At 33.4% G+C, this 25,639-nt stretch overlaps 1 protein-coding gene across 1 annotated transcript; it reads right to left on the bottom strand.

Annotated features, from left to right (window-relative positions):
- Positions 1-25,639, bottom strand: LOC128984646 (uncharacterized protein K02A2.6-like). The gene is made up of 5 exons (XM_054403980.1): positions 25,612-25,639; positions 23,798-23,877; positions 20,795-21,505; positions 19,291-19,639; positions 1-170 (listed from the first exon to the last, which is right to left on the bottom strand). The coding sequence occupies exons 1-5, from the start codon at positions 25,637-25,639 to the stop codon at positions 1-3; spliced, it is 1,338 nt and encodes a 445-aa protein (XP_054259955.1).

Raw genomic sequence — 25,639 nt, 5'->3', positions numbered from 1 at the left:
TCACCCTGGTACGTGAGGAACTCCGTCATCAGGGACTCTGCGGCCGTACCAACTCTCCGAGACTTCATCGACGGCCTTCGAGCAAGACTTGAAGAGACGGCGGATGTTTCTCCGTGGGAGCACATCAGGGACCTGGTTGCTGAGGATGTTCCCCAGTTCCGCCCCCAGATCTACAAGTGAACACTACGTTGACGTCTACAGGTAGCTGAGCTACCAGGGCTTGGACCCACAGCTGGCAAGAAGTATATGCTCCTAGTGAGCAGGAGCTTCAGGAGATGTGGCACTAGACGCCACAGTCAAACAGACTTGGACTTGGACTCAATTTGAAATAAAAGAGGCCATCTCTGAAGGCCTAGGTAAAATAAAAGATTGGAATCCTGATATAATACCAAAGTATGCCAGTTCAAAGACGACGCTCTAGAACCAATAAAACTAAAGAAACGCCTCAGTTGAAAAGGACCACAAAATACTTTGTTCGGGACAGAGAAGGAGGAAAGATATAAAACCTGTTCTGCTAATTTAGCATTTGGAGGCGGTAAAAAAGCAAACGATTAAAGTTACAATTGTACTTAATATTTTAAAGTTCCAAACTCATCATCTAAGGCCAAACTGAAACTAGGCCCGCCCTTTGGGCTAGGGAGGGCAACTTACGATTCGTGTGGGAAGATCAACCGATGAACACCAAAAGCCTTAAGCCAAAAACAGATGCATAAACATGAACGAGAACCAAAGAGCACTCGACATACACCTCTAACCATGGGTTGAACATGACATAAAATAATGGCTTTTTAGTGTTCGCATCATTCTAGTTCAAATGAACCCCGTTCCACCCACAGCTAAAAGAGATAGTTCCCAAAGTGCCTTAAACGAGTCAGGATAGCACCTTTAGCGAATATATAAGGATGTAATCAACATAGAGACTAAACCTTTCGACAGTTTTTGACCGTAAAATAATGTGTGCAGTTATAAGGGCAACAAGTATGTGTCTGTCCCAGAAAAAATATATGACTTATACTGTATATGTTACTTGTCCCGTACGAGATAAAAATGGCGGTCAGCAAAGGATTTTCAAGATTAAGTTGGGAATAAAAAATTGTTTAGTGTAAAAAATATTTGTTGAATTCTGTTTGTACTATAGTCTTTTTAATTCATATTGGTTTAATTAATAATAAAAAAAAATATCTGAATATACAAGGTTATTGCAAATTATGTTACTGGTTTTGATTATAAGTATTACTGGGCTAATTTGTTTTAAGACTATTTTAGTTGATACCATTGAAAAGAAAAACTTATTTATTTGTTTGAGTGCATATCAGCTCTTTGTCTAGTCAATTGCTGTAAGTGTTGTGTAATGGATGAATTTGAAAACAGGAAAGTTTTTTTGTGTTGGGTTACCATGTTAACAAATCTGTTATTGTGAAACGACACTTTAGAGCAAGGTTCAATGAACATTCACCAAGTTATGTGAACATACATTATGCCAGAACATGGGGCTCAGAGAACCCTCACGCATACAATGAGCACGTGCCTGAAAGTTACTGTGTGTTGTCGCGTACAACAAAGTGTACGGACCTTTTTTCTTCATTAAAAAAACGGCAAATGGGTTAATTTTTTTGGACATGGTGACAAAATGGCTTCTTCCTCAATTAGAACAAGGTTTTGCAAATTTCATTTAGAAATTGAACTAACCACTTGGATTTAATGACTGAACAATGTGCTGCCTGAGATGGATATGGCGAGGTGGTCCGAACGATGACACACTCCTGAGCTGGCCTCTAAGATCTTCAGACACTCCACCTGTGACTTTTTCTTGCAATACAAAGATAAGGTGTACACGCCACCATTACCAAATAGCATACCAGAGACCTGGCGACGGGTTAGCAATGCTATAGAAACAGTGGATCAACACTCTTATCAAAGTATGGCAATAGCATAACTACAGTATTGACATCTGTCGTATCGCAAGTGGTTCCCATATCGAAGATTTATAGTTCTGTGTACCTAGGGACGAAATCTTTTGATTTTTCACGAGCTATACCATTTTATTTCTTAGAAAAAAAAATTTTTATGTACGCCTAAAATTATAAACATAATTTGTAATGACCCTGTATTATAAAATTATTTAGCCTAGATTTAGCCGTAGTGATACAAAAGTTAACACTATTTAAAACAATTAATTATATCACCATGTATATAATTCATTACTAATTTTATTTATTATCTTATCAACATTATTCTCCAAATCCTTGGCTGATTAAAATTGCAATGTGTGTGTGTGGTCAAGTTGAAAAATAAACATTTTCCAAACTATAACAATGAAATCGTGAGGTTGCATATTCAAAGAAGAAAGGGTCAATAACGAAAGTGTTTCCATTAAATTATTTTAAAAAAGTGCTGCTGATATTTTACAATGAAAAATCGAAGCAAGGAAGGGTATTAAAAACTATTGAAGATTAGTGAGATCGTAATAAAATAAAATTAGACTGTAATTCGTCCATATAGCAATCAGCTATTAAAAATTAATACCTTTTGTATAGATATAATCAATTGATAGCTACAATGTTGTCAACGGGCGATGTGGCAACGTCGCACTAGCCTTGTCTTGTGATTGGCTGCCACCAACTGCAAACTTACGTGGTCCCGACTCTAGTTGAGTTTTTACTCTACCTGTAAATATGCCCTTAAACTTTTGTTGTTGTTGTGAATACAAATGTTAATTACCAACTGGTAGGAGTGTGATAACTCAATTTGAAATAAAAGAGGCCATCTCTGAAGGCCTAGGTAAAATAAAAGATTGGAATCCTGATATAATACCAAAGTATGCCAGTTCAAAGACGACGCTCTAGAACCAATAAAACTAAAGAAACGCCTCAGTTGAAAAGGACCACAAAATACTTTGTTCGGGACAGAGAAAGGCCTAGGTAAAATAAAAGATTGGAATCCTGATATAATACCAAAGTATGCCAGTTCAAAGACGACGCTCTAGAACCAATAAAACTAAAGAAACGCCTCAGTTGAAAAGGACCACAAAATACTTTGTTCGGGACAGAGAAGGAGGAAAGATGTAAGTATGTATGACTAGTTTTATGGGAATCCTGAATGTGTCCCGTTTTCGAATAATAGGCTAACCAAAAACTATCAAAGATAAGGAGAGATTAGGGAGAAACGTGGAGGATTTCGTATGTCTAAAAAGTATGATGACCAAAATAAGTGTGTAATGAAGTTCATTAACAAACAAAAACAAAGATTGGAATCTTGATATAATACATCTATACATTTATATCTTGATATAATATATAAAGTATGCCATGGTAGATTTTTCCACAGAGGAAGTTTTTTCCAGTATTCATTTGCAGCTTCCAAAGGGAGCAAGCCTGGAACAGATGGCTTTTAAGAACCACTCTTTTAAGAAATGCCTCAATGCCAAGAAAGGAAGCAGTGCCTGGCTATGCTCCGAAAATAGCTTATGCCCATAACAAAGAAGAAGCTCTGTTAGCTGCGGAAGAATTAAGAACTAAAGATTATGTTTACCAACACAACACTCAAAAGATATTTTGAGGGTGAATGGCTTAAAGAAATAAAAAGATGGGCCACTACCTTTCAACCCAATGACTTCCACATAAATATCAACAACGGCGTGGAGAGAATGAACAAAGATATCAAATATGGATATTTAGAAGGCTGTTCACTTCCTCAAGTTGTGAGGAATGTTGTGGAAGAATTCCTTACACATAGGTACAGTATTTCTTAAAAAGAAAATCTAAATGTTTCTTAAATACACCAACAATATGATGCCATAACCCCGCACGAGGGGCCGAAATGGTTAGTTAAGCTTGTGTTGACTAAAGCTGAATCTATTCCCAGCAATGTTGCCGATAACATTTGCCAAACAGGAACCTCTTTATTTTGTGTTTCTTCATAATCTGAAGGAATAGACTACAATGTTAATGTAAAATTTCTTGTGCACAGCAAAACTCTTTTATTTATCAACCGATTTTGATGATTGATGTGTCAAATTAAAGGGAATTATCTGCAGAAGTCATGGAATAATGTTTGTCACGCTCAGTTCAATGTGCTTCGCCCCACTGGACTTTAAAGTTTCCATGTATTTTTAAATATAAGTGAAAATTTAGTTAAGTTTATCAAACATATGATTCATTTCCTTTAAAAAACATCTGTCTTCAAAAAAATAACCTCTTTCCCTTATGTCATTTTAATATTTACTTTTTCTGTTTATATATCAATTTACTTTCAAATACAATTATGACTGATGAAATGGATAGATCACCTTTATGGGCAATGTTTAAAAAAATTCTCTTGCTAAAAACATGAGAGCTAATCCAAGCGAATCAACATTTGCTGAATATCTTTTACGAATAGGGAATGGCCATGAGAGCTATCATAATGATCTTGGTGATTCATTGATACGTCTTCCACCACAATGAATGAAAATATCATTGACAAAATCTTCAGTGAAGGATTCTCTGAAGATGATTTAAAAAGACAAAAATCATACAATACTATCACCAAAGAATGAACATTGTGACAAAATATATAATAAAATAGTTGAGCAACCAAATAATGACAGTCGAGTTTATTACTCAGTTGACACCTTGATTCAAGAAGAGGGAGACCAGTTACAATTACCTGATGAATTTCTTCACACTTTAGCACCAAGAGGTTTACCCTCACAAATTATGCCTTTAAAAAGGTGTAATTGTAATTTTACTAGGGAATTTAAATCCACAAAAATGACTGGTTAATGGAACCAGATTAATGGTAAAGAGATTAATAACATTGTTCTTGATTGTTAGAAAAAGCAATTTTTACCTTAAAAACTTTTTCATGAGATTTAAAAAATAACCTTTTTTCCTTATGTCATTTTAATATTTACTTTTTCTGTTTATTTATCAATTTACTTTCAAATACAATTATGACTGATGAAATGGATAGATCACCTTTATGGGCAATGTTTAAAAAATTTCCCTTGCTAAAAACATGAGAGCTAATCCAAGCGATCAACATTTGCTGAATATCTTTTACGAATAGGGAATGGTCATGAGAGCTATCATAATGATCTTGGTGATTCATTGATACGTCTTCCACCACAATGTATTGTGAATGAAAATATCATTGACAAAATCTTCAGTGAATGATTCTCTGAAGATGATTTAAAAAGACAAAAATCATACAATACTATCACCAAAGAATGAACATTGTGACAAAATATATAATAAAATAGTTGAGCAACCAAATAATGACAGTCGAGTTTATTACTCAGTTGACACTTTGATTCAAGAAGAGGGAGACCAGTTACAATTACCTGATGAATTTCTTCACACTTTAGCACCAAGAGGTTTACCCTCACAAATTATGCCTTTAAAAAGGTGTAATTGTAATTTTACTAGGGGATTTAAATCCACAAAAAGGACTGGTTAATGGAACCAGATTAAAGGTAAAGAGATTAATAACATTGTTCTTGATTGTTAGAAAAAGCAATTTTTACCTTAAAAACTTTTTCATGAGATTTAAGTCCTAAATCTTGAAATTATTACTGAATGTTCGGCTGGAAAACGAGTGTTACTGCCCCAATTAAGTTTAGAACCATCGGAAGGCAATTTTTCCCTAAAATTCAAACGTCGACAGTTCCCATGTCGAGTCACTTCTGCCATGACCATAACAAAAAGTCAAGGACTGACACTTGAATAAGTTGGTCTTTATATGCCAGAGCCCTGCTTTCAGCATGGGGCATTGTACGTAGCAATGTCAGATGCCGCACTTTTGATGATCTAAAAATAATGGTTAAAGAACAACGAAACCAAAGACATCTGGCTAAAGACGTTAGAGTGTTAACAAAAAATATAGGCTAGTATGGGAAGAGTTTCTCTTTTAAAATTTTAAAAGTAAGATGAAAATTTTAACTGGTCTGTCAGTCAGTATTCTGTAAGCCTACTCTGTTAGAACCTTTATTAAAACGGTATAGAGCTTAACATTTTTATTCATTGTAATTAAAATCTTAGCTCTTGAAAGTTTTTTTCCTTTTTTTTTCGTAGTGATAAGTTAAAAGGTTATTTAAATTTGTTTAATGATATTGAAATATAGTTAAGATTATTAACTGTAAACAACTAGTTTATTATTAATTACTTTACATAACACAACCAACATAAACTTTAAATGGTCGGTATACTTAGGTTTTTTACTGAGTTTAAATTAATCGACGCAATCTCTTATTCCATATTGGTTAGTTGAAGTACCATAAAAAATAATAGCATAACCTGATAAGCTATTAAAACACAAAAATAATTTCATGTGCATCAAGCATTGAAATAATGGAGCTTTGACTAAAACATTTGATTTAAACAGCTTATTGTATTGTTGCAACGTGGAATGGGAAACCAAAAAGGTACAAGTATAAACAAAGGGGTAGCAGATTTTTATCCCCCTGGGCAAAAGTGACGTCACAAACCAGGGGGTAAAATTCCGGGCGCGAACTTTTGAGCCAGACATCAGCTCGATGGATTAAACGTGGAATTAAACATATATTTTCACGATTGTGAATTTAATCAGAACACATCAAATTATAAAAACCTAGAGTGTACGGCCCGGATTTTTACCCCCGAAATTTTACCTCCGGATTTTTACCCCCGGATTTTTACCCACCGGATTTTTACCCCCGGAATTTTACCCCCTGGCCAGATATATAAATTAATGAGAATGATTAATTATCTTCATTCTGTTTAAATTTAACAGTAAACATTTTATTATTAAGTAGCTTATCTTAATTTATTTGTAACATCAACTAATCGAACAGGTATTTGATATTAATTTTGAGATTCGAGTATCAGGATTCGATCATTGAAACCAACTGTTGTATATGACGTATAAACAAACATCAGAATGATAATTGATTTATTTGTAACATCAACTAATCGAACAGGTATTTGATATTAATTTTGAGATTCGAGTATCAGGATTCGATCATTGAAACCAACTGTTGTATATGACGTATAAACAAACATCAGAATGATAATTGATTAGAAAGATTTCTCTAACGATTTATTATACAACCGTAGTAAAACAATGTTTTTCGTTTGTATTGTAACAATAACAAAATATGCCTTATTGTTTCTTTAGGAAGAAATGTTCACCCAATTATCATTTAAATGAGCTACTCAGTTTATTTTACATACTTATTAACCAACAGTTGGCCCCAAACAAATCCCGGACATCAAAATTAAACAGTTAATTATGTTGACTTAGTTGCGATTACAAAATAAATAAATAAAGATATGCTACTAAATAATGAAATGTTTACAATTAATTAAAAACAGAAATAAGAAAATCAATAATTCAATTTCTAAAATCGGCCAGGGGGTAAAATTCCGGAGGGTAAAATTCCGGGGGTAAAAATCTTTCGGAGCCCGTACATCTTTAGTTGTCTAAACGCTAGTTATATGGACAAAGGGTAAAATTCCGGTTTTTATCGCTAATCTAATTAAGTTTTAATCACGCTCTGACTATTTTCATTAGACTTCCAAATCCGCGGAGGTAAAATTGGCCGCGAACAAATTTTTGGCCAATCAGGTTACTAATAGTGACGTCAGCTGTGCCCAGGGGGATAAAATTCCGGCGACCCTAAACAAACAGTCCATTGCTTATTGCCTTGTGGTGTTGAATAGTGACTGAAGTCTTTCCAGTGTAAAGTTGCACAATTATTAACAGTTTAGGAGTCTTTTAATAGTTTAGTAATTTTGTTAAGTATATTAGTCTTTTAATCGATAATAGTTATTTATGGATTAAAAGTTGTTTTAAGTTTGATAGTATCTTAATAGTTCAAGAGTACCTACAATACTTAATTTAGTATATTTTAGTAGTTCATAAGTTTTATTTTTATTTTTATGAGTTATTGAATATTATACGGTATGATTTTGAAATACGGCACGATCCCTGGAAGATAAGGTAGACATATTTTTTTTGCATCTCGGGAAAATTTTCATGAAACAGAACGTTGTTTCAACGAACAACATCCGGGTAGTGTGCAGGAAAAATACTTGAGATAACTCATTCCAGATTTAGGACAACTGGTAATGTCGTTAAGATCAAAATCCCAGGAAGACCAAAAGTGGATAAGGACATAGAGCTCGAAATAGTATCCGAGTTTGTAGAATATCCACAGTTTTCTACTTGATCTGTAGCTAGGGCAGTTGGTGTTTCCAGAGGAAAGTTGTGACAACGTTAAAGTCAAATAAGTCTAATCCGTACAAAATATATCTACATCAAGAATTGAATGAAGACAACCCGGACAGAAGACCCCAGTTTTTTTAATCCATGGAAGCCTAAGTCCGAACGCACTAAACATACATTTGTTTTTCAGATTAAAGCTGTTTTCACGTGAATGGGTTTGTGAATATACACAACTGTAGGTATTGGCATGTAAACAACCCCCACATACTTTAGGAAACATATACTTATACCCCCAAACGTTAAATTTGGAAATCACATTGTTTGGCCTTGATTTTTAGGAACAGTTTATCTGATGGATTCTATCTACAGATATTAGAGAAAATATAATTCCATAAATTAGGGAAATTGCGGAAAACCATAAAGATGAACTCGAATGGAAGTATGGTAAGTTTTAAAGCCCATGTAAAATTTCATCTGTGTCCTGGCAGCCAATAGCCACTATTTTAGTCAGTATTAGTTATTGTTTTAGCTTAATGCATTATGTGATTATATGTCTTTGCATTATACGGGAAATAATGGCTCTGTTTCAATTTAATTTCAGGGTTTCATCAAGATTGAGCTTTGCCCCCATTTCCTGAAGCAAGTACGAGCGTGCGTTGAAAAGAACTTTCCGGGAATGTGGGTTGGGAGGCGAGGTACGATAGAGTGGCCTGCTAGAACAATTTACATATTGGCTAACATCATCCATTAAAATTTAAATAAAACTGGTCCAAGAATTTAACCCTGTGGGACTCCTTGTTTAATATCTACAACCCTTGAGCGTTTACCATTGCCCACCTCAAAAACCTTATCAATTGATTAAAAAGCTTGATTAAAAACTTGTGTAGAGTATATTGAATTAAGTATGTTTTCGTTATCGTTTTAGCATACTAAGCACCAGCCACTATGCAATACTTTGGTATTCTGTAACTGAAGTACCAAGTGAGAGTTTTCTTTTCCAGTATCCCATATTTTGGATATTCAGTATTGTGTCTAATAGTTAGTACTTTACTAGTCGGAATATGGGACAAGTGACATACGATATTTTGCGTCAAAATCTAAGCTAACCTTACAATATCAAAATACCCCCGCCGCAGCAAACCTGCCGACTAATCGAATTCCCACTTGTCTGAATTGGTTTTCAATCAAATCTATTTAAATAACAACTATTTAACTATTTAACGAGTACCTTGGTTTGCCGCTACAAGGAAACTAATAAAGTGCGTTTTTTTTTTTAATACCAATAACTTAGAATAAAAATAAAATAAATAAATCATCCAAGTTTCACCAAAATATATAAACTATTAAACTACAAAATTTTACAATATTCTCCATAAGAATAACATATTAATTTTAAATTAAATTTTTTTTTAATTTCAAGACATATTTTATTTAGTTAAAAGATTTTAAGTTTTTAATGGTAAACCTAAACGTTTGAGTTAGATTGTAGATGAATTCGTCATAGTATACATATTGTATTTTTATGTTGTTGCATATTAATTGAAGTTCACATTGTTTAATAGCATTCCCATCTGTCAAGCTCGGTCCCTATGTTGCTCGTTTAGCTCCTGTGTGACAAAGACAAGTCAATCCTAGCGAAGCATGTTTATTCTTATTGTGAAGCTCAGTTGTTTGACACTGCGAATAACAGATTGCGCCAGTGTTCCCTTCTATTCCATTTCCCGCTCAATTTGAATGGATTCAAGGTGTCACATAAATATCAGACTCTATTCTAAGGCGATGTGACTTCCATCCACCATCAATGTTCCAAGTCTGTTAAAACATGATCTGGTTCAATAAATACGGTTCACAAATCGTTTATAATCAGTAAAAGAGTTAACATTGTTCATAGACAGTCAACACATTTTTTGGGATTTAAAAAATTCAACGAAACATTTTTTTTTCTACGGAAAGTAAATAAAAGAAACGTCTCATAACACTTAAAACATTTATTTACGCTTATACTGTTACTCAAAAGACGGTAAATATACAAAAAATATGGTAAGTGGTGATCGATTTCGATTGGACACTCCAATCATCATCAGACCTAATAAACGAATTTTTTGTGTGTGTAAAGTAAAATGAGATAGGCCTAAAGATTTATACATATATGATATTTATTATTTGAGAGTATTTTTATTTGCCCATAAAAAGTGTGACAACATATTCTTAATATTTGTGATTTTGGATAATTATGTAATTTTGAATTTATTCTTTGTACAGTATTATTTAAAAGGATGTTTTATTGGATATTGGAGACTAATATATTTATTACAGACCGATTTCACCACACACTTAAGCAGCCGTTAAAACTTGCTCTAACTGCAGTTATCCCGTAACGGATGAAATCGTATTTCACCCCTCGCCGTTAGAGCTAGTTTAGACTAACTCTTCGTTAGAGCATTACCTGCCTGATAACGACCAATTAACTGTAAACTTTCATTAAGTAAATATTAGCTTATTATTTTTAGCCCTGCTGTAAAGAGCGTCTTTTCTTTTGCATTTGTGTTTTTAACAAATTTTTTGTCCACCAGCATTATTAAATTCCTTTTTCATTGTTCGTAAAAGTAAGCTCCCTTTTCCTTTTCACGGTTTTGGGTATTGGTTTTGGGGCACCCTACTCTCAAACAGTTTTTTTTGCGATTGGTCAGACATAAGGTAATAATAACAAAACCATACAATAATCGCTATAGTTATCTGTTGCTAAACGAAAATTACAAAACTGTTGACTATTACAATATTTTATACAAAACTACACTATATTCCAATCCGAGAATAACACTTCTACCTATTTCCTCATAAATACAAATTTATTTTCTAAGTTATGTATACTTGAACCCATATAGCGTGGTGTCATAACAGTTCACTGCCACCTCTATTTACTCTAAACTCTCATTTTAAAAACCAACAGTAATTTTGCCGTTTTTCGTTCGAAAAATAAGATTTCCTAGCTAATTGTGGTTTAAAATAACAGTTTGTTTTTATTGAAGATTATTTTACACCACCTTTAGCGTGAATTTGGTGAAATCGGTATTAAATAGTGTGAAATACGATAAATTAATGTTCTAGATATATTTGAAATTTAAATGTAGATAAAGTAAACCTTACTTTGAACACAAGTTGTATTGAATATTAAAAACTGTTACACAAATTAAGAATTACAAATAACATTGTGGTTAGTAACATGTATAGTCAACAATATTAGTGGAAAATTTTATATACAAACGAAAGGAAAAAATAGATATTTTAAACAAATAGTATATATATATATTTAAGGTTGCTCTATACTGTGTTGCCAAATTTATCTCACGTTTTCCACCAGCTTACCTAGATACCTTCAAATACTATACTAATGTTGCAAAATATGATCACTGGCATGATAAAATTCAACAACTTCTTTTCATTTACTTATCCTAGTGTCTTTTATAAAAAATGCAAATGCACGTACTTTTTACCAGGTGTCTTTGACAATTAATACAACAACTGTTTTGTATCCAATAGTCAATGCTGGTGTTTAAAATGTAATACAATCGTGCGCTGTAATAATTTACAGAGTTTACTTACTAATGGAAATTAGTAATAACATTAAACTTATTTCGATCAGATGGTCGGTCGTTAGTTCGACGACTGCAATACCGTTTCAGTGATTTCACGTGTTCTTGTCCAGCACCACCAATATTTATCAGTATAACTCATTTTATAACATTGCCAGCTCACATTTACGTGACACGTTCAACACACGTTTCCCAAGCCCACGAGGACAAACAAGGGTAAAAATAAGCCACAACACTCTTGAAAATAATTACAATTAAAGAATCACTGCAGTATTACCATGTTTTAACAGCATGTATGATGGTACTTTTTTCAGGTAAAAGAACGGATTTAAATTAATTGTTCGAAAATATTTTGATGGAAACAAAGAATCACATCGCTACATGGCTGTTAAAATAAATTTATCTTTAAATTAACGCTCTGTCAATTTATTTTAACGTTTTATTAAGAAAAGCCAACATACTTAATATAAACGATCTAACCATTCTATCCATTCTCTGTACCAGGTGTTTGCTCCCGCTCAGACTATTGCAAAAATTACTTTTCCTAGTCTATCATTTGCATTACCAGCTAGGCCCATTATATTCAACGTAAATTTGTATACACAACATACTAATGACAAGTTATCTTAGCGTATATTAGAGAATAAGACATGAAAAAGAGACTAAAGAAATCGTTTATTCCAAAAATAGGGTTGGACAACACCCTCCACGACCAGTCATATGTATCCAAAAGGTGTATCTTAGTTTTAAGGGGGAAGAAGGTTACAGATTCCATTAAAGACCTCTAGAAAAATACTAAGCCGATGAAAGATAAGACGCAGCTTTAGTATATCGCATGGACGGAAGAGGAGTTATGTATGAATATGGAAGGCGTTGCATTTTTCAAAAGGTCCATAAAGAACATTTCCAACAGCTGGAGTCGTAGTCAAATACAAAATGCACGCTTCCCAGTAGCCCGGTGCTTAGATCACAATTCTCCAGCAGTTATTGAGAGATAGAGCACGTCTGGGACCTGCAGAATGGATAAATCGCAGATGGCGTTACAAGATCTTTCGGTACTTTATGTGTTTCAGTAGTGGAGACTAAACTAGTAAATTTGTTACGAAAAAACCATTCCAATTCACATGTAGAAACGCTAACCAAGAGCTATGACACGGGTCCAGAACCTTAGGCCTATATAAAAAAAAATCTCAAACTGATGTATTTTCTTACAAAGTCCAATGTAAAAAATATATTATGAAGGTATTTTTTTTAAATATTTGTTGAAACTAGAATAACAGTAATTATTTATGACAGATCTATCTTAATTTAATTGAGGAGGAGAGCCCAACGAAACAAAAAAGTAAGTCGACAGCATGAGATTGTGCGTAGAATTTGCTGCATAAAAAGTAATAGAATGAAAATTACCTTAAAATTGCAAATATAGAGTGTCCTTTGTTTATTTATGTATTTACATCTTGTCGATATGTTATTTAATACTAAATTTTAAGGCTTTCGAAAACTACGTATTTATCTTCAGGCTGTATTGAAAACTAATACAACAACTAAAAATATACTTAACAATAAATAAATGTTAAATTAAATTAAACAGATCACTCAAATGATAATGGAAAAATATATTAAAAACGATATTATAAAAAAATTATCTTTTGGATTTTGGATATTTAAAATGATTAAATTATTTCAAGTAATTCAGAGTTAATAACTGGGCGTCTTCATTATTTAGGAAGTAATTTTTGTCTCTTTTGTCTATAAGATTTCCACAGGCTGAAGATAAAAACATAGTTTTGAAAAGCGCTAGTGAAAAAAAAAATACTATATGTATATGACCTTTTATACCCTAAAGTTTAGTATGAAATTACATTAATTTGCCAACATCTCCAATATAAGTTATCTTGTCGATGGTTAAAGTGAAAATTGTGAATTTTCTCATTTAATTTAGTGAAGAGGTATATTATTAATAGTTTTAACTTTTTGGAATCGGTCTTTAATTTTACTGACAGATATACGAATATTCGACCCTAAGACCCGCACAGGAAAACTGTTACTTTTTGCTCAAAATTAGCACTAAAAACACGTTAATAATGGATAACCACAAGTCAAGAATGCGAACGTGTTTTTAGTCATAATGATTACCACAAAATAAAGGTTTTATGGAACACAAAAAAAAAAAAAAAAACATTGAATAACAAATGTTGTATACATTAATCCCCATATTTTGGAAACGCACATAAAAAATACATCGTGGTCTCTTTTCACTTTGTTTTAAATACCTGAAAACAAATGAAAACTGGAAATACCCCAGCCGCAGCAAACCTGCAGACTAAGCGAATTTCCATTTGACTGATTGGATTTACACTAAAATGTCTACTTAAAAATATAACATTTATTCCCTATTTAAATAGAATTAGTTTAACAAGTACTTAGGTTTGCTGCATCAGGGAGGGTAAAACAGTTTTTTTTTGTAAAATGTTAATAGTTAGTAAGAAATCAAAACATTTTCCAAATTTGATCAAAATATGTTCATAAACAAGCAAACTACAACAGTTTACTTATTCTCCATAAGAATAACATGGGAATTTTAAATTTACAAGTTTTTGGAATTTTCTCCGTAACCATTAGGCGCATAATAACGCTTCAATATACTAAATTATTTGTTTTTTTTAAGCTCTACAAAATGGTTTGAAAAGAAATTGCTAAATTTGATGTTTTTTGGGTCAAAAATGGGAAAAACCTATTTTTTCCCCATAAAACCCCCCGTAAACCCTCGTTCCAATGGTCCGATCATGCTGGATCGCGAACTCGTCGTTCGAATAAACGTAGGTTTACACGTTTGTACCAAATTTCATCAAAATCGGATCATTTTTGCTCGAGTTATTGTGCTAACGGACACACACATATACAGGGTGAGTCTTCTAAGCTGTCCTAAACCGATTAAAGACGAACGGCTTGACATACAGAGATGAAACAAAACTTTTCCCCACTAATTCATACCCAAGAAACAACGTAAAAATATTTTTACCATTTTTAAAATACGGGGTGTTCAAGAAACTGAGAGTCATGGATTCGAATCTCAGAGTTTTCAAATGTAAACATATGTCATGTTATGTATCATTTTAAAGCTCTATACTAGACAAACAATTTAGTGAAAACAGAACTCATTTATCTTTGTCCGTTTCAAAATGGCGGCCGTTTTTATAGAAAGTGTTGATACTTACAGAATACCCTGTATCTTGACAACCACTAAACTTATTTTCGTTCTGTTTGAAAATTCTTAATCCTCGTAGGTTCAGATTTAATTTGATATACGACAAGTCAACATTTTAAAAACTAAATATTTTTTCTATGATTTTAATTTTTTTTTTAGTTGGTAGCCTTGTAAATGAAAATTGTTAAATGGCAACATATGTAAAATTGTGTATCATTTTTAAGGTCTTGTAAAAACAAACAACTTTTAAATTTAAACCTACCGCCTATCTTTACACCCTGTATTTTAAAAATGGTAAAAATATTTTTACGTTGTTACTTGGGTATGAATTAGTGGGGAAAAGTTTTTTTTCATAGCTGTATGTCAAGCCGTTCGTCTGTAATCTGTTTAGGACAGCTTAGAAGATTCACCCTGTATATATATATAAATATATAAACATATAAATATATACAGGGTGCCCATAAAACGTTTCAGGACTTTGGGAAATGAATCCCCAAACTAAAAGGAAGACAAAAGTTTGTAGGAAGGTATGTCCGAAAATGCATATTTAACCAGATATCCGCCATTTTGTTTTTTATACAAAAATATTTTTATCTGTGAAGTTTTTTATTCGATGATTATGAAATTGGGTAAACATGATAACATACACAATAACTTTAATAGAAAAAATAACAAAGTTGATCCGATCGTAAATTTCAAAATGGCGGCCATTTAATTTTTTTAAACTTAAATAACTCAAAAACGGCTAATTTTATGAAAAATGTCAAGAATAATTTTTTTAGCATTTTTAATTCCCTATCAAAAAATACCAAGATCAAAAAGATCGGACAAAAGATAACTGAGATACAACGTTTTTTGTGTAAAAATAAGGCAAAAATTAAGGGTTCCCCGCCTAACTTTGCCTTATTTTTAAATAAAAAACGTTATATTTCAGCTATCTTTTGTCCGATCTTCTTGATCTTGGTATTGTTTGATAGGGAATTAAAAATGCTAAAAAGAAGTATCCTTGACATTTTTTCATAAAATTAGCCGTTTTTGAGTTATTTAAGTTTAAAAAAAAGATATGGCCGCCATTTTGAAATTTACGATATGATCAACTTTGTTATTTTTTCTATTATAGGTATTGTGTATGTTAACATGTTTACCAAATTTCATAATCATCGAATAAAAAACTTCACAGATAAAAATATTTTTGTATAAAAAACAAAATGGCGGATATCTGGGTAAATATGCATTTTCGGACATACCTTCCCATAAACTTTTTTCTTCCTTTTAGTATGGGGATTCATTTCCCAAAGTCCTGAAACGTTTTTTATGGACACCCTGTATACAGGGTGATTGGTGTGCCAGCCGTTTTATTCGAAAACTATAAGAGATATCAAAAAAAGTTAAACGGTAAGTGCCTTGGATTTTTCATTTAAAAAATTGTAGTCAAGTCCAAAAAATTATTTTAGCTGCCATTTTTCCAATATGGCCGCCAACTTAGATTTTTCTTATGGAACACCCTGTATTTTATGATGTATTCTGGTAGAAAATGTAATTTTAAGACGATTTTATTCTTGTGATTTTTTTCATAAACCTAACCGTTTTAAAAGATAATAATGGTTAAAGTTTTGAAATTTCTGCATGAGAAAGAGTTTCGATAAAGGCCTAAGCAAGCATGCCAGCTGTTTTATTCGAAAACCATTCAAAATTTCACAACTTAAACTATTATTATCTTTGAAACGGTTAGGTTTATGAAAAAAATCACAAGAATAAAATCGTCTTAAAATTACATTTTCTATTAGAATACATCATAAAATACAGGGTGTTCCATAAGAAAAATCTAAGTTGGCGGCCATATTGGAAAAATGGCAGCTAAAATATTTTTTTTGACTTGACTACAATTTTTTAAATGAAAAATCCAAGGCACTTACCATTTAACTTTTTTTGATATCTCTTATAGTTTTCGAATAAAACGGCTGGCACACTTATATCAATCACCCTGTATATATATATGAATTTGAACGGATGGCGTTTTTGGCCTCTAGGGACCTCAAAACGAAAAAAAAACGGTTCCGCGTCCAGGTCTTACCATGAGTACTACGGTAATAGCTTATTCCCTATATGGGAAATTCGCTAAAAGGCATAATTTATCACACAGCAATTGGGAAAAAGAACTTATTAAATCAAAAGTTTTCACTTTCAAACATACGACAAACAAAAACCAGTTTATTGACAAACGGGTTTCAAATATTTATCAAAGTAAGAAAATTAATTAAATAATTGATATAGATTTGATTGGTTAAAAGGACTATTAACATCAAGGGGCATACTCATAAGCTCTTTATTTTATTCGTTTGACCCCATCAGTAAAACAGTGATGTTTATTTGATTGTTAACATTATTTTCTTTCACATCAAAGTCGTTTTGTAACCAAAAGTAACCTGAATAATATTAACTAGTGGCTTGAAGGGACATAAGTCCCTGAAAAGCTCAAATGTAAAACAAACTATTGTAATACAGTATAAACAAACTTAAATAAATCTAATACATATATCAGATATATATCCCAGTACAACATATCTTTTGTGTAAAAAATAGTTTGTTGTTTGTCTTTGTTTGCTTTTGTTGATGTTATTTTTAATAAATAATTTAAATTACTCCAAAGGTTTAACTCTGCTAAAGGCAGCAAACATGTTTGTGAATAAATATTAGTTTACTAAGGTAGCTTTGGTCTTTTGATAATAAAAAGGCTTTCCTGATTAAAATATTGGAAATTGTCTTCGTCATATATGAAAACGCAAATAAAGGTGTGTTGAGATAAGCTTAGTTCTTAGTTAAAACCGCTAAATTAGCACCCCGACCCAGTTATTATTTCTAAGTGCATGCTCCTTTTGTAAACACTACAATAAATCTCAAATTAAAAATGTTAGTAAGTTTACAAAAAAGTGTAGGATAAATCTTTAACAAATGTTTTGAAATCAAAACAAAACAGAACTTTTCAACAATCTTGAATAGATTATTATTTAGTCAATGTGGTTATTTCATGTTGAACATTCCCTCAACACAACAATAACCGTTAAGATAAAAGAAAAAAACTTCATAATTTTTTTCAGCCATTCTAAGTTTAATTCCTTTGATTTGAGCCATCTCCTATGATTCTACTACTTATCATACGCTTAACTAATTTACTTAAAAATACACAAGTTTGCCAATTGCACAGTAAAATAATTGATTTCGACATTCTAAGACGTAAATAAAAAGTATTTATTATTATAGGTAGGCCTAAGGTTATCCCTGGTTTTATATAGTATACAGTACATTGCAGAATTGACTGGCAAATGAGTAATCCAAATGTAATATTGCTTACTGGTTTGATTATTATGTGCTCGCTGGGATTGATGATCAATCACGATAAGCTGTATTGAAGTGAACAAAAATCAGCAGTAAATTGCTTTTAATGAATTTCTTATGCAGAACATTTTACGTTATATCCAATTTTGTGTTAAAATTTAGGGGATTTCACTATTTTTCCCGCCGTCACAGGATCGAGACCTTTAATTTGAGCCCTCTCTCGTCGTTCTACGACTTCCCAGTCGCCCACAATTTTGACTTGAGAATCGGCTTACGTAATTAATATATAGATAGATGTTAAAATTTCGTCATGGTGTATTATACACTTACACATCGTGAAATAAGCCTATCTATTAATTAAATATTATTGGTTATTATTAAAGACAAAAATCGAGGAAATGTGTTTTTTTGTTGTATAAGCTCTTTATTTTATTCGTTTGACCCCATCAGTAAAACAGTGATGTTTATTTGATTGTTAACATTATTTTCTTTCACATCAAAGTCGTTTTATAACTAAAAGTAACATGAATAATATTAATAAATACTTAAACACTTGTAACTTGCATAACTATTTATTCATAACTGAATAGTAAATATTATGAAATGAAATTGTAAATAATTAACACATGGATTAATATAAAAAGTACAGAAGCAAAATATATAACAGTGGTCTCCCCCTAACAATGGCCTCCCCTTAAATTTTCGTACGCAACATTTGATCAATGTGGCGTCTCCAAATTTGTCCATCGTCCATCTTGATAAAATAGTGAATGTGACCGTCTCTACTTTGGACACTTCCGTAACCCCATTTAAATTTCCCGGAATAGTTCCGTACTTGTACTCGTTCGCCTGGTTTGAAGTATCTCACTATTCCTTTGGGTTGTTTTGTTTCTTCCTTTGTCTTAGGTAAGAGTAAACTTAAGTATGTGCGGATCCTTCTATTGAACATCGAGAAGTATGAGCTGTTACCAGTTGAATTCGGAGCTTGACGTAGTTTCATCAGCAGTTGGTGAAGCTTTTCTTCCAGTGTACCAGGTTCGTCTGACATGCAGTTGATAAGTTTCTTTATCGTTTGTACGAAGCGTTCGACTTGGCCGTTCGAAGAAGGATGGTAAGGAGCTGTCATTTTGTGCAAAGTTCCACATTTCTTCAAAAAGTTACTAAATTCAGAAGAGGTGAACTGACGACCATTATCAGAGACTATAACACTGGGTAGTCCAAAGGTGGTGAATATTTTACGCAGCTCTCTGATTGTCCATGAAGATGTAATATTCTTCGTAGGTATGACTTCAACCCACTTGCTGAATGCGTCTACTACCTACAGAAAGTAATTTCCGTTGGTTGGCCCAGCAAAATCTATGTGGACCCACTCCCAAGGTTCACTTGCTGGCTCCCAGGGATGGTTAATTTCTTTCTTCCGTAAATTTTGTTCTTCCCTGCACTGTCTGCATTTTGAAATGTTATCTTCTATATCTTTGTCCAAACCTTTCCAGTAGCAAAAGCTTCGTACTAAGGCTTTGGTTTTACCATTCCTAGATGACCAAAATGTAGTTCTTCGAGGACATGTTTTTGTAAAGATCTGGGAATCATCACTCTCCAACCTTTCATGATACAACCATCATGTAGACACAGCTCACCGTTATGATAACCATGGTGCTCCAGCGATTTTCCAGTTTCCAAAGCTATTAGCAAGTGTTGCATGTTTTCATCCTTTTTCGTTTCTTGAGCAATTAGGTTATGGTTTAGGTTGATTGTTGCAATTTGGTTCATATAGAAAACATCAGTCTGGTCCATGCTGGTATTTGAATGTTTTTCAATAGGGAATCTTGAAAGGAAGTCCGCATTTCCATGATCATTTGTTCGTCTAAACTCTATTTTGTAGTCAAAACCTGATAAGAAGTGTGAATAGTTAAAAAGTCGTGTAGCTGACATAGAAGGTAGGTTTTTATCAGGATTGAATATTGTAACTATAGTTCGGCCGCTTAGAAAACGACCTGCGCGCTAATGCTAAACCAATGCTGGAGGAGGTCGCTTTCTAAGCGGCCGACCTATAACGGCTTGTGATCCGTTACAAGGATGAATTTACGTCCATAGCAATATTGGAAGAACTTTTTTAGTCCCCAATAAATTCCAGTGGCCTCTTTGTCAATTTGGCTATATTTCTCTTCCGGTCTTGTCAGTGTTCTTGAAGCGAAGGCTATAGGTCTTTCACTTCCATCTGGAAATCTATGTGACAGTACTGCTCCAAGTCCCACCGGAGATGCGTCTGTTGCCAATACCAAAGGGAAGACTGGATCAAAATGAGTAAGGACAATTTCATTTGTAATTATCTCCTTGACTTTCTGAAAGCTTTGTTCACATTGATCTGTCCACTTGTATTTCTTCTCCTTTTTCAGTAGTCCATGTAACGGATTGAGAATAGTTGCCAGGTTCTCGATAAATCTGTTATAATGGTTGTTCGCAGTTCACTAACATTCCGGGGTCTTCTTGCTTGTCTGATAGCCTTAACTTTATCTTCTGATTTGTGGATTCCATGAGCATCTATAGTGTGACCTAAGTACTCAATTTGTTTGTGTAGAAACTTGCATTTATCTCTGTTCAACCTTAGTCCGTTCATTTTTATTCTTTGAAGTACCATTTCCAACCGAGTGAGCAACTCTTCTTCTGATTTTCCTTGGATAATTATTTCATCGAAGAAGCATTGAGTGCCTTCTATACCTGATAAGACCTTGTACATGATTCTTTGCCAAATTCCAGGAGCTACTTTAACGCCAAACATGAGTCGATTAACTCTGAACTGTCCCTTATGTGTACTTAAGGTTTGGATGTCAGCACTTGCTTCATCCATTTGTAGGTGTAAGTAAGCCTTCTTTAAGTCCAAAGTACAGAAAATTTTGCCACCGCTCATATTTGCGAAGATATCTTCAATTCTCGGTATCGGATAGTGTTCGTCTTGAATTTGTCTGTTCACCGTAACCTTATAATCGGCACATATTCTAATTTCACCATTGGGTTTCATTACTGGTACTATGGGTGTTCCCCATTCAGAATTGTCCGTCTTTGTTATTATTCCTGCAGTTTCTAAGCGCTCTAGTTCTGTTTCTACCTTTTGTTTCAAGGAATAAGGTATTGGCCTTGCTAAATTTTTGTTAGAACGAGACTTTCTGTCGACAGAGATTAGAACCTGAAACAATCATTGAAGGAGAGTAACGAAGAAATCGAACAACTAAAAAAAAATGGATTCGTTATTACTTGAGTGCAGACAAAAGTCAGCATCTCTTCAAGAATACAAAAAAGTACAGAAGCAAAACAAATATTAATGTTAAAATTTCGTCATGGTGTATTATACACTTACATATCGTAAAATAAGCCTATCCATTATAAGAAATATTATTGGTTATTATTAAAGACAAAAATCGAGGAAATGCGTTTTTTTGTTGTTTAACTAGTAGGATAGTATTTATTATTTTCTTTGGATTTATAATATACAGCACCTGTCCAAGTATACAATACCTGGATGGGGGAAGGGGACCTTTTTGGTATGCTTATAGCGCTCTAACGGATAGATATCAGGAGCAAAATAGGCTATATGCGCATTGTACTCTTGTGTGTGAATGACGCCGTAGTTAATGGATGGTTGTTGTACCGGCGTCATACTGCCCAACTACATGAACTGTCTAGGTACACATTACTACAATTTCAAACATACACAGCAGCTCTGTACAGTAAGTACTGGAACTGAGCAGTCTAAGAAAATAGGAAGGCCCAAACACGAAGAGACTACTAACACTAGAAGAGCTGAGCTATGATAATGTTGGGCATTGGCCAGAGATGTCTGACAACAGGGCAAGATGTACCAAGCGCTCAAAAATTGGGGAAATACGCTGCATAAAGTGTCAAATACATCTGTGCATTACAAAAGACAATAAGTGTTTCTTAGAGTTTCACAATACCACAATACTGAATAATGAGGGCAAGTGGTGTCCTGTGAGACTAGCCTAAATTTTTTTTACGCCAGTGGCATTTTACAAGAAAGTTACGAGAGATGTGTTGAATGCTTAAGCCCCTGTCACACGGAGCTGGTTCCAGCAGCTGGTTCTCGCTGCGAGATCCAGCAGCTTTAGTTGCTAGTTCTCCAGCGCGCTAGAAGTCCTGTCAGACGAAGCTGGAGAACTAGCGCTACAACTTACAAGTTTGGTTATGTAATTGGAATTGACTGTGTAGTTAACAAAAATAATAATTGATGTTTTGTCTATGATCAGCTATCATAAAATTAAAAAGTGCAAGGAAAAAATATACTTTTAATATACAGGGTGTTGAAAATGTCTGGAACCAACATTATATCTGGTGAGTGGTTAAAGAAAAACCACTGATATTTTGGGTACGGATATACTATGGTTTTACTTATCATTTAGTGCCTTATGAAAATTTTTACCACTTATAGGGAACGTCCTGTGGAGGATGCAGTAAAAAGTTTTAATGGAAGCCTATGGTAAATGATACATCATTTTAAAGGCCATTTTTTTCTGAGTAAGGAGCCACAAGTTTCATCTCAAAAGGACCACCCTAGCAAAAATGGCGACTGTTTGAAATTTAAAAAAATCACATAGGGAACAGAATTTTTAAATTTCAAACAGTCGCCATTATTGCTAGGGTGGTCCTTTTGAGATGAAACTTGTGGCTCCTTACTCAGAAAAAAATGGCCTTTAAAATTATGTATCATTTACCATAGGCTTCCATTAAAACTTTTTACTGCATCCTCCACAGGACGTTCCCTATAAGTGGTTTTTTTTTAATTTCAAACAGTCGCCATTTTTGCTAGGGTGGTCCTTTTGAGAAGAAACTTGTGGCTCCTTACTCAGAAAAAAATGGCCTTTAAAATGATGTATCATTTACCATAGGCTTCCATTAAAACTTTTTACTGCATCCTCCACAGGACGTTCCCTATAAGTGGTAAAAATTATCATAAGGCACCAAAAGATAGGTAAAACCATAGTATATCCGTACACAAAATATCAGTTGTTTTTCTTTAACCACTCACCAGATATAATGTTGGTTCCAGACATTTTCAACACCCTGTATAGGCCTAAACACTATTATTTTGTATCCACTACGGGCATGTAAATTAACTAATTAAAATCGAATAAGTTGTGGTAGGCGTATAACAAAAGGACTATCTTTCAAGAACACATTCATTTAATTAGTATATGTGAGATGTAGCAATCGTAACAACGAGAAAATTACGGCAATTTCTAAACATGAAAGTTTAAATTTATTCTTTATTAGTTTAAATGTGTTTAATTAATATATATATTCATTTTCTTATTGCGAGAACTAGCACGATACTGTCAGACAGAGCTGGAATGATGCTAGAGACTATACAGCTGGGTGGTCACATGACCTGCAAGTGGCTCTTCAAGCGCTTGTAATATTAAACCGTTTAAAACCTCCAGCGGCTGGAGATACCAGCTCATACGAGTGTTAGGCTACTAGCGGCTGCAGAGTCAGTCACACGATGCTGGTTTTCCGCTGGTTCTAGCTGCAAGTTACTAGCGGCTAGAAAACCAGCTCCGTGTGACAGGGGCTTTAGTGGATGTGCCGGGGATTGAACCCGTCCCTCCCGCACCGAAGTCCGAGACGCTAACCACTAGGCTAGCGACAAAACCAAATTAACATTTTATTTAAAATTTGATTTTATAGACATGTGTGTATTCTTTTATTAAATCTTTCAAACAATTTTATGTGTTTTTATTGTTTGTATGCCACTCTAATATTAGAAAACAGTTTTATTCAATTTCAAATAACATATACGATATTGTTGATTATCGTATACTATGGGAAATACTTGCAAATTGTCAAAAATATTAAACTGTTGACTATAATGCACAGTGGGAACGATTAAGTATTTTGTTAATTTTTATAAATTTAACAACGTTCTTACAATGCCCATAGTATACCATAATCAACAGAAAAAAAGTTTGTAATTTTTTTTGTGAAATTTGGTAAAATGAGCTCTTTTGGCCTGAATTTAATAAATATAAAAAAATATACCCCAAAATATTTTTTCCCTTAAAAAAATTTGGGAAAGAAAGGGTTAATGATGTTAGATATTGGTTGTGTTAAATTTTGAATAATGATGGTATCATACTTCTTAAGTATGAAAAGTTATTTTAGATGAAACGGAATAGTAGGCTAATATAAATTTCGATGTCTCTAACCAATTTATAGTTCAAATATTAAAATATCTTCTTGGACTGATCTTCCCCTTTGCCAAAAAAAATCCCTGAGTGAGATTGTGTATTTAACAATGGTAATCTTCAAAGATCTTCAATTTCACTTGCACACATGGTAGACAGGTATATAGATCACTCTTAATCATTGAATTTAGGTTTGTGGTATAATATGTTAAATAATATTATGTGAAATTTAATTTAATGACTTGTAACTCTTTTACACATAACAGTTATTAACTAAATTAATATTGATATGAAATAATACAATTGTAAATTTGGTGGGGTGTTGTACAAATAGGAAAGTAAATTTGCCACCGATCACTGAGCCTCCAAAACCTCTTCAAACCTACTTGGATAGAGAATCTCGGGAGACTAAACATTTTCTCCAGCATATTCGAAAATATAACACGAGCTTTCAAATGACATCTTTTGGGGCGACTATTTATCGTAAAGAGCGAATTATCATTCAAAATGATAGTTGGCGCAGCAACGCGCGCCGGATAACTGCTAGTATTTTCTGAACAACAGATAAATCAATAAGATTTGGTACATTAACAAAACACATCAAAGTCTAATTTTTGAAGTAACTATCAGTTTTCTGTCATAACATGGGAACGTCTCACAAGAAGTCAGAAAGAAATCTCAAATAGTAGCATAGGTTGATTAATTATAAATAAAGACATTTAGTAGCAGAGTATAATGCTTCAAATTTAAACAGAAGCAGTTAACAGATTCATTTAATTTGCAATGCTACCTCCTCAGAAGGGCAGCCGCTAGTAATCGGAAGAAAATCTTAAACGTAAGCGTAGGTCGATATGCGCATGAAATTAAAGATCTTTTTTAGCAGATTAATGCCGCAAATTCAAGCTCAAAAGAGCAAATTTTTACGACGAGTGCGGTCGTTCAAAGATTCAACATGGCAGATTCAAAATATCTTTGAACGGCTACTATTTTTGACTCGGTTGACCGTTTGAGTTCGGTTCAAATTTGCAGCATTCTACAAATAAAGCTCTCTAATTCGATGTACATATCAACCTATAATTCTATTTCAGATTACCTTTTGACTTCTTGTGGGACGTCCCCAT

Source organism: Macrosteles quadrilineatus, unplaced genomic scaffold (genome assembly GCF_028750875.1).
Source record: "Macrosteles quadrilineatus isolate MER2022 unplaced genomic scaffold, UCM_ALF_1.0 Scaffold_2__2_contigs__length_208266976, whole genome shotgun sequence".
Lineage (NCBI taxonomy): Eukaryota > Metazoa > Arthropoda > Insecta > Hemiptera > Cicadellidae > Macrosteles > Macrosteles quadrilineatus.
The sequence above is the reverse complement of the archived record's forward strand: the minus strand, read 5'-3'. Positions and strand labels throughout refer to the sequence as shown.